This window comes from Anser anser, assembly GCF_964211835.1.
Source record: "Anser anser genome assembly, chromosome: 12".
Taxonomy (NCBI): Eukaryota; Metazoa; Chordata; class Aves; order Anseriformes; family Anatidae; genus Anser; species Anser anser.
Window position 1 is genome coordinate 2845842 of NC_139733.1, and position 12722 is coordinate 2858563.

Genomic DNA, 12722 nt, shown 5'->3' on the forward strand with positions numbered 1-12722 from the left:
TTTGTTTTTAAATCACAGCTAACTTTAAATTAAGTCAGATCAAGCCCATTTCCTGTAAGTGAAATCACTAAAAATCCACGGAAAGCAATTAACTAATATCACAAGTGACAGCAGACTATGCAAGGCTCTCAAAGTGATTATTTGGGTTTGGCTGTAAAATTAAAACCACTGCTGTACAATGCAGGAAACGCTTCCATTTATCCCACCTTATATCTCTTAAAGAAGTCTTAAATAGTCTTAAAGATAAAGAGGTATAAACAAAACTAAGTATTAGTAACACTGAATCAAAACCACTCTTCAATGGGTTTAACTCCAATTGTGTCAGAATTATTTCAAAACAAGATCTGAAGCTGCCTGCCTGAAATTCCATCAAGTAGGGCAGCGTTAGGGAAGAAACAGTTAACAGGAATATCCTGAACTGCCATAAATCTAATGTAAATAATGAACTCTGGGAGTGGGGGGAGTTGCTTGCTAGGGTCTCCATCAGTAAGTAGATGACAAAAGGTTATATAATTGGTTTAGCACTTTCAGTTTTCCATTTATTTTTATGTATCTGACAGCACAAAAATAGGACATTCTGTGATAGGATAATTGCATAGTGAAGGGTAATTCAAACAGGGGATGAATATGATAAAAATCATACCGAGCCAACTAATCACTATCAAAAGCGGTGAGACAGAGATAAGAAAAAATCAGCCAGACTATAAAGTGGGAGGAGGAAAAAGTTCAACAGTGATTAGTAGCCTAGAACACATTAATGTGTTTGAAACACAAAGCAACCCCCTCCAAACCTGAAGGCCTTTCCAAGCCACCCTATTTCTATATTTCCAGCTCTTCCTATTGGCCTTTTCCACAAATTAAACATTTTATATTACTGTGGCTCTCTCAATAGTTGCCAGAGGTTGTTACATCTGCTAAAAGCTGAGAAAGTACGTTGATTAAAATAATTTATCTAAAAAAATATTTTACATTACACTATGGATTATGATCTACTTGTATCTAATTCAATCTGTGCTTTAGAGTAACTATTTGGGCTAACACAAACACATTTTTTGAGCACTTGGATTTCAACCTTCTCAGTGGTTACCCTATATTTCTAGTGCTGGGGGTTGTTTTATAATTTGGTACTTCATTTGCTACTTATCCAAATATTACCACTACTTCATCTAAAATATTAATCTAACCTCTAGGTTTCAGTGTTCAGTACATTTCCATCAAAATTTAGGTCAAAGTTCTATTATTTTAGAGGCAAAGTGAGTAACATGACTTTGTCTAAACATGGAGCAGAGGTCTTAGCTCCATATGAGCTTTCGAAGTCCTCTCTCACCTCTCCAAATAAGAGAAAGTGAGCTATGGTGTACCAAAGATGCAAGTTGGGCAAAACATGTCAGGACAAAACTACTAAGCGCTATTGGCAATTTGAACTCTGGTGGGTTTTCAACTTACTACCAGAGCATGAAAGGTCACCCGCTGCACCTCTAGCTACGGCTCTGAACTGTCCAAGGTGCTCCACCTCATGGAACTATGCAAAATATAACTTTCCTGGAAGGCGCACACTACACAGATGAATTTTAAAAATAAAGCAGCCCTGTCCTAACAAAGCTTCTAACTTCTTTTCCAAAGATGGAAACTGTCCAAAGAAGGGTCTGGGTCTTAGGTTTTTCAGCACTAAAGCCCTTTCACACAACAGCATATACATGCTTTAACTTGAGAGAAATTGGGCTTACTTTTACACAGAGCACAGTGGCCTACATTGGTCTGTGAAGCTTTGGGTTGTTTTTTTCCAGTCCTTAGAGGAGAAACACCATATGTATGAAGGGGCCAAACCAGCTCTGTACCTCACAATCATTAGAAAACACCCATTACAAAGCTGTAATTGAGATACCACGTGCTCTTCCCTACCACCACCCCACACTTATGGAAAAGATGTTCTCTTGCCTTGTGTGCAGCTTGCTGCTCACTTCTGGCTCTAGAAGTCTGCTGTTCCAAGAACGCTTTTTCACATTTTTATGTTCACAGGGCAGTAGTTTTCTCTACTAAGGAACAGTCCCTCCAGAGTCAGTGTACTTCTGCAGGCAATCTGCAGGCTTCTGGAAGCTGTTGCACATATCTTAAAGCGCAGATTTTCTCTGAAAAACACACTGTTAAAATAGCACTGCGGGGTTCCATGTTTATTGTCTTTCTCTGCTTCCCTGCCAAGCGTGCTCAGTTTACAAGCTGAAATATGTTTTACTTTGCTGCCAACCCAGAAAATTCAACCTCTAAACTAGCACCAAATTCCTTTCTCCCTTTTGCACTATAACAAAAAATAAAAGGCTGAACTGTATCTCCAGCTACACAAATGGAATCCCCTTCCTTGGGTGATGCCTTCCACCCCACAGTTGAGATGCTGAGACAAACTCCACTGAGCAAACACACTTGACCTGCAGCACAGTAGATGTCAAATGGCATCACCACAGTGGACTATCAGTTTGTTGACATAGCTGATACAACAGGAACTACAGTTACAGTCACCTAAATTCCTAGCAAAGAATAATGTAAAACGTAAACTACAACAGCAAACCTGCTATTCTTTAGAACACTCATTACAACAAGTTCCTATTCGATATCAAAGAACACAGAAGTCAGATTCTTTTCGTATTTTAAAGAAAATCTAATAAGACAACAAAGCTGTTACAGCTGAGCATAAAAGAAGGGTCAGAATGGAAATCCAAAAAAGCCACTAAAACCTTCAAAGGTGCGGAAAGTACAATGTAGGTAATAAACTATCATTAATAAGTTGTCTTTAGAGTGATGTAGTACTTATCACGATTAAAGGAATTTTGGATTTAGTCCCAGCTAAGACATCTGCATCTTTTTCTGGATCTGAACTAAAGGATAGCTGTTGATCTCAGAAGACTCCCCCCCAGTGCTATTTTTATGCAAGAGAGCAATGGAGTGAAGTCTGGTTTGCTTTGGTTTGATACTGCAAACTCTAACATATAAATGCACAACAATATATAGTTATGTTTGACCAAATGCAAGTGATACCTTACAAATCTAAATGGGAAGCTGGTAGTCCAAACCTAACTAACACATTCTTATCTATTGACAACATAAATAATTTACATCTATTCTAAAGAACTGATCCTAAAAATATTTCTAAACACTTTAGCATTTCCACTCCAGCTTCAAGTGCTAGCACAGCTTTCAGAGCAGAGCCTAAATTCTGTACTTAGTTTTACATGAGAGAATGAAATAGTAGACTCATCTGCTGCTTACCCGTACAGCTTCAGATTTTTTGTGAAACATTTCTTCCATGTTCTTTGCTAACTTTTTCACAAGCTGAAGGCCATCAATTTCTTCTATTGCAACATCCTTCTCGTATTCTTTGTATTTCTGGGGGGAAAAAAAAGGACAAATTATTCAGAGGATCAGATGAAATTTTGACAACTAATTATTAGTTTCATGTTACGCTGTTGCTGACATTCTCCATTTATTTGATGTTTATTTGCATGACAGAAGGCTGCTATGCGCCAAGACACTGTCATAGAGATGAAACAACTGGGTTAGAACCAGAACTCGGAAAATACAATAGAAGTATTTATCTCATGCACCATAGGATACAAGTGATTTTCCTTCACAACAGTTCATTACTGCTCCCCACAACCGAACATAAGAAAATAGAAAGTTAAAAACCCTTATATTCTACCCAAAATCATTTCAAACCAAATATGCTTGCCAATCTACTGTGCCGTAGCAACCTAGAATCCTCCTCCTTCTCAGCTGAAGTTCTTGCAGATATCTATTTCATGAGCTTTATACAATACTTAGATTAAGAATACTTATACTATAAGCATATCTAGATGTTCTTAACTTTCCATGCAAAGAAAACCCGACATAAACCACATAAACACAAGTCTTTATCTGAATGCAAGCACAGAAGTATCATTTGTATAATATGGACGAGCGTTAATTTATGGTCTCTTTACACAGTGTGAGTGACTCTCAGACTAAGCACTGAAAATGTATTCAAAACAATTTTGATACTCCAGTTTCTGCACATCAACTTTTTTTTTTCCTTTATCGGTGTTTATAAATGATGCTTGTAAGAACATAATACACAAAAAAGCATAATATTCTTTCAAGTCAAACTTCAAAGCATTTAATAAAGGGAGAATTCCTCCTTCACATGTCATTCCACTATAGCTTGTGCTCTAAGTGATGGCTTGCAGTCTAGCTATTGTTTGCTTATCTCTACTCAAAATGTGTTTGAGTTGTCATGAACTAATCATTGCTCATTACTCATTTCTGAACCCTTAACCTATTCACATAATCATACCTCCACGATACTGCACGAAAGACGAAAAACACACTTGGCTTCTGCCACCTTTAGCCTATGTGAAAAAAAAAATCTTCCAAACCTCTAAAGCAGGCTCTTCGTCCAGTCCACAGCACAACACTCAATAAAATGAGATGGTATTCTTAACAAAATTCATCGATAACATTTGCCTCTCTCTTAATTGTATAAAACACCACAGAGGGAAGACATCAAGGACAAGGACATCAAAAACTACTCCAAGCACCTGGATGAACATTTCAGTGATCAAAACAATAATAAGTCAGGACCAGTCATGTCCTGGCTGGTGACAGAAGAAAGGAACCTACTGTGAGAGAATGCCTACACTTATTGTACCCATTTCTTCCAACAAAACTGATATTTAAAACGCGATGACACTTCGGACTTGTTTTAATAGTATACTTCTCTGTAAAAACTTGTGCAAATATCCTAGTAAGCAAATAATATTTGATAAAATATCATTTGCAGACAATTTCAAAAGAAGATTAAAATACAAAGGTGTCAGTAAATATTTAGAACATTGAATTCTGGATATACTGTAATTTTCTCATTTCAATAATGTACTTGTATACCATTTCTTATTATGAGACTATTTTATCTGAGATGTTAATAGTAGTCTAGCAATCTTTAAGAAGCCTCAAACAAGCCACCTGCATTTTTCATGGTGGGGGAAAGTGGGAGAGATTATTCCCTGCCCCCCCTTCTTGGTCTACTTTTAAACATTTTGATTTCAACTCTGCAAGTTCATTTCTGCCATTACTGAACTCCTGCTCAAGTTCTACTATTCACTCTGAGAGAATTAATTTAGGATAGCACAATGATTCGTCTAAAACAGAGAATTGTTGGTTTGTTTTTTTTTGTTGCTGTTGTTGTATTTGCCTTTTTTTTTTTTGATTGTTGAAGAAAATACAAGAACATAGTAGACAGGGGTAAATGTTATTGTAACAAATACTAACTGTAATAAAATGCACTTGATTAACAGTAAATGGAAAACATTCCCAGTTAATTAACAATGTCAAAGTCTGTTTATGTCCCACCGGATTTGAAGCTTTGGAGAATTTAAAACAAATAAAAAATGCACTGCCACGAACAATTATCATATTTATTATGTCAACAGACCAAGTACAAATTTGACTCACTTATTTCAAGCTGCACAGATCATGTTCAGCCTATCGGATTCTGCTAAAAACTGTTTCCTTCAGAGTTGACCTTACAGTTCTTAGAAAGTATTCCAAAATCCATCCCTTCAAGAGTCTGTTTTCAGGTGATCGGATTTATTGATTTAAACTTTGCCATTAAGTGAAGAAAACCATACTATTCACTGCATTTGTCTTAAAACTGCACGTTACAGTGGAAACCAACATTTTCCAGCAACACAGAATTACACCATACAGTCTATTAGTTTACTGTGAGACGATATTTAAAAGCCACACTTGTCAATTTTGAAAAACTGGTGCTTTTGAAAATTAATAATTAACTTTCTTTCAAAATATGTGGGTATGATTTATCAACTGATAATTTAGGATTTTATAATTCTACTACTTAGAATATTCATTCATTTTTTCCCCTAAATTAAAAGTCAAAGATCCAACACAAAACATATAAGCATAATCTTTTCCCACCAATATATAAGTCCTAATAAAAAAGACCACAGGTCTTGCATGGTGCATGCCCTGCCAACTGCTGGAAACCTTCAAGAACATTTGCAATAAACTAGAGGTATTTATTTGATCTGCAAGACCTCGACAATCAAGGCATTTACTTAATACCTATTTTATATTCAGAATTTCATTGCCATAATAATACTTCTATTACTTATTCAGCCCTCAGTGGAAGGTTGCAAAAGAGAAGAAATAATGTGGCTGGAAAGAACAGCAGCTGGTTTTAGTATTCTTGTGCTCTAGTGATTGCGTGTGGAGAGAAGAGGTGCCAGCTTAGTCTGTGCATCTCTCAGTACTCAGTGTGCAGGAGGCTGGGAAATTTGATTCAGTCTCAAAAGTGGTTGATTTTATAGTACCTATCAAAATAAGAAATATGAATCTCAGCAGATATGAACACACATAAAATATAACTTCAAAAGGTGTCATTAATAACAGATTCTCTTCCTTCCACCACAAAGTTGGTCTGACCTACAGGCTCTCATCATTCTCCTGTAACTACATTTTACAAAGTCAATTGTTTTTTAATTAAGAAAAATAGCTAAAACAATTCAAAGTTCATTCAAAATTTGTAATAAGTTTTAAAATAAAATTGTTTTATTTTAATGTCATCTTGACTAAACAGGACTGTGACAGTAAGGCTGCAATTAAACAAAATGCTGTCACCAACAGCAGTGGAGGAACCTGGTTTCTGGGCTGTCTTTTATATTGCACAGTTGCAAACTACCTTGTAATACTGCTACTCTGAATAGCACTTCAAAGCAATGCTTTAAATCAGCCATTTCCTCTGCCCTGTAAAATATATATATAGATATATATATATATGAAGTTGGTGGAAAAAGCATTTAAAAAAAATGTAACCCTCCATTTTTTCAATATTCTATCATTTGATTTCAATAATAGATACGGAAAAATTCTCATCAACTTTTCTAGCACACGATACATTTCTACTATTACTAAAAGGAGAGAAAACAACCTCAACTTTGCTGTAAATAATTGATTTGCATGACAAAAATGCGTGAAAAGTTAGTCACAGTTGGACATTTTTTTTGATAAGTGGTTTTCCAATTGTCTAGAAGACTGAGCAGATACAACTAAGCAACTTCTGATTTGTTTCCTTCTGTTAGCAAAATCAGCATTTGTTAAGAAATTCTCCACAGAGACAGGAACATTTATCATTTGACAAAACGGACAAAAAATAGATTATTTCTGCAGTATCTATTTTGCCAGATCATTTCACATCAGCACCAGGCAAAGACAGACAGTACTTCACTGTCAGAAATTTTAATGCTGTTCATGGATTTAGTTGCGTTCCACCCCACACAGTAAATGATCATCTAGGAGTAACATACCACAAAGGAGCCTACATAAAACTCTTGTCTGAAGCATTTATTGCAATCCAAGTATTGGGCAATCAACATCAACGATCGCCCGAAAAAATAATTAACACACAACGTGTAGCTTGAATGAAGAAGGAGGAAAAGAAATACCCTCTTGAAATAAGACAACTTCAGAAAGATGCCATATATACATACCTTAAAGGAGGCTGTAGCGAGGTGGGGGTTGCTCTGTTCTCCCACGTGCCTGGTGACAGGATGAGGGGGAATGGGCTAAAGTTGCGCCAGGGGAGGTTTAGGTTGGATATTAGGAAGAACTTCTTTACTGAAAGGGTTGTTAGGCATTGGAATGGGCTGCCCAGGGAAGTGGTTCAGCCACCATCCCCAGAGATCTTTAAAAGACATTTAGATTTAGAGCTTAGTGATATGGTTTAGTGTAGGACTTGTTAGTGTTAGGTCAGAGGTTGGACTCGGTGATCTTGGAGGTTTCTTCCAACCTAGATGATTCTGTGATTCTGTGAACTCTTAAGCAGGTTTTAATTCATTGATGGTCACTATGAAGGACATGGCATTGATTTCTTCTGCTATATCTCATCATTGCACTTTTCTGTATCCACCTGATAAAAGTACTTATATAGAATCTTCTTGTTCTTTTTTTTTTTTTTAGATAGGTATCAAAACACCATGTATCAAAGTGAACTCTCATAATAAGAATACCATAACTTCTGACCATCTGAACTTAGACACCTAAATTTGGGCTTCTAATTCTTCACTAAAATCACTGAAAATGAAAAAATTTCTCTGCAAAAATCTCCACTCCTCTCAGTGGTATCTAAGCCAGCAATGGCAGTATGTTCTCAGCATCTATGAAAATGCAGATGTCTCAAGGAGAATTCAACAGGCTAGCCACAAAAATTGAAGATTTGGAAACCAGAAGTATAGTACTTGGCACTGCCTGGAAGCATGAAAATACATTTGTCATCTTGCATCACAAGCACTGTGTGACACTGATGCTCTGTACTTTCTTGTGTGATTTTCAGTCACCTGTAAAGCTTCACAAGAAACAGCACTGCCTTTTCTCTATATTTAGTGTAGAGGAGCATATTCACAATGATTTTCTTCAATGCCCCATAAGAAACTAGTAAACACACAGGGAAAAAAAAGGGTTAAGGTTTAAGCCAAACCATGTTCAATCCAATATTTAATAAATGCCTTTGAAAGATTTTTGAAAAATTAAAAATCTTTGACCAAATTTAACATAATTAAATTTGAATCAATCCCATCTGAAGTTAAAGTCTAAGGCACATTGTTTTATTTACAGAGGTTTCTAAATGCAGTTAGTTCTTACATACAGAAATATGGAGATCGTATTCAGGTTTTTTTTTCTGGTTCCTAAGGAACTAGAATGTGTTTTTGTAATTTAGGAATTCATTTAATTAGTGAGTTCATCTTGCAAAAAAAAAAATAAGGTGTTATATATAGTGTCACGATAGGTTGTCGACATAACATATAGAAATAAACTAACTCAATAGTGCATAATAGAATGCATAAACTAACACATTTATCAGAAAACATATGAAACTTTTGTACTAAGAAGTACCCAGCAAGAGCTCTGTGTTGCTTGTCTACAAACCAGTATTAATGATAATCTATCTATGAATCAAGATGCTTCAATCTGCATTGCAGGGAATAAAAGCCATGAATAACAGCTAAATCAATACTATCAAGTCATAAAGAATACAGTGTGCTCTCCTTCAGGCTAATGGTAATTAATGTACTTTTTCTCCCTTCACACACGAGAGAAACCTAGAAGAAGAACATTTTAATCACACAGAAGTTGCTAATTAGAAAACGAACACATACGGGTATCTTCTGTACTTAAAAAATATCACTTTACTTGCACACGTCTACAGAAAACAGCTTGTGTTGTAGGAACATATGCATATACTGGCTGATGTTTTGCAGTACAACCATTTGAATGCCTGCTTCTTAAACAAAATATCTTGTTCTAGTTAGGATGTTCATTATTATAAGCAGCTAATGTCTAACATCACCTTTCTACAACAAACATTCTTCGGGAGAATAAATGTATAGAAATACTTTAAACTTCATGTTTTATTACACTACAATGGAAAACCTTAGTGAAAAATTAAATTCACTTATTTTGAGACTTCACTGATCTGATTCAACTCCACTGTTTAATGAAATGATGACTATTTTGCATTAAGAAAAAAAAACAGGTTTAGAGGTTTAGGTGATCAGCACCTGGTGGTGGGATCCACTTCTTATGAAGTAGAAGTAAGACTGGCCCTAGACCAACAAGCCTCAAGAAGAGGAACCAAGATAAAGCTCCCAGTTCTCTGGCTTTACAAATGTTGTTATTTTCTCAAGAACAGAATTTACCACTCACTGTGTTGGAATTCTATTAAGTACTACTTTTGCACAAGCTAAACTTTAAACTTAATTTGCTACAATTAATGTCTTCATAAAGACATTGAAATTAAAATTTCCACTTTCTCCATGATAATATTCAGCAACCTGCCATCAGCAGACTGCTACTATTTCATTGCTTAATAAAAATACACAATTTCCACAATTTGCTAAACCTCAGAACAGGAAAACCACCTGAATCTCAGGAAACAGCTAGTCAATCTATTGATAAATTCCTCTCTGCTCACCACAAAGCACTGACCTTCTTGGTGAACTGCATTCAGGCCTCTAAGGCAGCAGTAACCAACATATGCTCAAGTTAAAATCACAAGCAGTCCTACTGAGGCATGCAGATAGCTTTAAGTGCATGACTTGTTCTGTGTGTGATTTAGGGTCCCAGTGGTCATATCTATCAATACATCCTTATGTGATTTTTCTAAACTAATATCAGGCTCAGAAAAGCTAACTTCTGAGACTGAGCTTGACCTTTGGTTGTTTACCAGCAACTGTGCAAAAGATTCATAATGGAAGCTCAAATCTTCATCTCCTGAGCTCTCTAAAACAGTTTCACCATGAAAGAACATAATGCACTTAGCCAAGGGCAGAACACTCTTAATTTCCAACCCCAGATTTTGTCATTATAACCTACTGAAAAAGTAAAATATTTAGATTCTTGTCAAACTCTCTTCTGCAACATAAATATCCCGAATTTACTTGCAGGCTTATTCCTTTCACAAAAACACAGCCTGCCCCTTATTATTACAAATGTATAAAAAACAGTGTGCATCAATAAAATATAATAGTGGCAACCAGACACTGTTTGCATTTGGAGGTACGGCAGAGCATGTGCTGTGCGCACAGGACTGCCAGAGGCATACATCTGTTTGTGCAGTTCTAGTTCAGTAGTTTAAGGAATGAAGTATCACCTCATTACAGAACTGCCATGTATGAGTGAATTTGTGGAGGTTGCCCTCCTCACAGTCAGACAGTTCTAATCTCCTCGCAAACCGCAGCGGCAGCACAGAGATGAAGTGTTAAGCTTATCGGGACTCATCTGTACCATCACCTACTTAGTTAAACCCAGGCCATCCATTTCTCTGTCATTTCTTTGTTCCTGAGGTGCCTGAATGCATAATAGCCAATAGCAAGATACAAGATATCTTTAAGACTTCAAAAGAACAGCACCTACATTTTTTTTCCCAATGCAGACTGAAAACAATTCACTAGTACCATTTTAACCATAGGGTTCACTACCTGCATCTTTTCTTGCTCTACATTCCACCTCATACTGTCACTATGTATCATCTGCTACAATAAAACTACAAATAAATAAATAAATAAATAAACTTTCAGTATTTGCACTGAAATTCTTAACTCTGGAAAAGCCTGTATTACTGTGACAATATTATGGTTGGGAAGGGTTCTTCTGGTCATTGAAAATATTATAGCATAATAAGGACAACTTTGGACTCACCACTCCCTTTGGGTATCACTAAAATAATCAGAGAGCTCTGTTTTAGTCAAAAAATAAGGATTGTTCTTCAGTGGCTCTTAAAAAAAGGGCATTAAAAAGAAGGCTGCCTTTAATTCATTCAAAATAAAGTTCCCTGTTTCCCCATTTCTTTTTAGCAATGCAACTCTACTCTCAAGATGATGATACCTCATGGATTTTAATTTCAGGAATAAGATCCAGAACTAAATATCCAAGTAACTGCATCTGTATCCCCAGCTGACAGAGTCTTTTCTTCTCTCCTCCAATTACAGTACAAGGACGGGACCAGTTTGATTAGTCTAATCACTACAACCTCCCCACCATGTTTCCATCTGGTATAAATGTCTTCTAGATTACTGTTACAGGTGCACAAGTGCTACTAAGAGATGCACAGTAGGAGGCACTGATGCCACTCCAGCCCCAATGTCATTGATAGCTATGACCCTGAACAGGGAGAAGAGCTATCACAGCTCCGGTTGGTCTTGGTCCTTCTGGAAACATACAGGTTGCTTCTGCTCATGCAGCCCCATACAAACAACATTTTGGTCCCCCTGCAGCAGCATTCTGATCAGTTTATGTACAAACTACACCAGAAGTCACCTAAAGGGCTTTAGGAAGGGGAAAAAGATCTTTTGCAGGACCAGTAGAAATCTGCATGCAACACTTCACTAATTCATCAATTCATCAGCAGCAACTGTAGAAAATCCTGAGCACTTTTTATGCCATAAAAGTATCGATGGTGTCATCTTATGTCTCTTGATGTCTCTAACACACACTAAGAAGGACTATGCTGAAAGACGCCTTAGTTGAAATGGGAAAGCTTGCCAGCCTTAAGCGAAGGAACAGAACCCACCACTATTAATAATCAATTTGCTTTTGGTTCATTCTTAAATTTTTTCCTGTTCCAACTGAAGATTAGGAGTCAAACCACAAGAACACTGACAATCATGTCATCATTAGCTTCTTGCAAGCCAGAAAAATAAAATTATACATTTATAAGAGAGAAAGAGAGAGGGGGCATTTATTGCAGTAAATTAGGTAATTTTGCAATAACAGCTTACATTAAAGGATGTTAATTTGATTCCTGTAAGCTTTATAGCTTTCTGTCAATCCTGCATCCAATAAAAACTCAAAGGGTAAGCATGAAAATACTCCATTCACTCCAGCCCATTTACATCCTTGGTTCAAATTAAGAGGTTTTGGTGACAGACTCAGCAGAGATGTGGCTAATGGAAGCGCATTCCCATCAACGAACAGGTAATTCAATGAACCCACTCGCTTAAGTAACTAAGAATCAGAGCCCAGGTGCCACAAGGTATGAAATGGTATATTCCACACAAAAAGCCAACGGAGCCCCAATAAAATGGCACTACTCCTGAAAAGAGCAGAGCAGAAATTGAAGACAATGCAAGATATCTAAATGTGCTCTTTCTAATTGCTGGTACTCAGCACTAAGAATGAAGCCA

General features: G+C 36.6%; 1 protein-coding gene across 32 annotated transcripts in view; it reads right to left on the minus strand.

Annotated features, from left to right (window-relative positions):
• CACNA2D3 (calcium voltage-gated channel auxiliary subunit alpha2delta 3) overlaps positions 1–12722 on the minus strand; it is a 509008-nt gene that overhangs the window by 360464 nt on the left and 135822 nt on the right. For 29 of the 32 annotated variants that reach the window (XR_014571619.1, XR_014571620.1, XM_083795939.1 and 26 more), the window contains one exon: positions 3262–3378. The exons of 1 other annotated variant lie outside the window; for it this stretch is intronic. Coding sequence is in view for 16 of the 31 variants with exons in the window: in XM_083795939.1 (XP_083652065.1) it covers positions 3262–3378 (117 nt within the window). In the remaining 15 variants the exon portion in view is untranslated. Of the gene's footprint in view, positions 1–1938; positions 2130–3261; positions 3379–12722 lie in introns of all 32 variants that reach the window. 2 more of the 32 variants (XM_083795932.1, XM_083795925.1) reach the window with 1 other exon arrangement.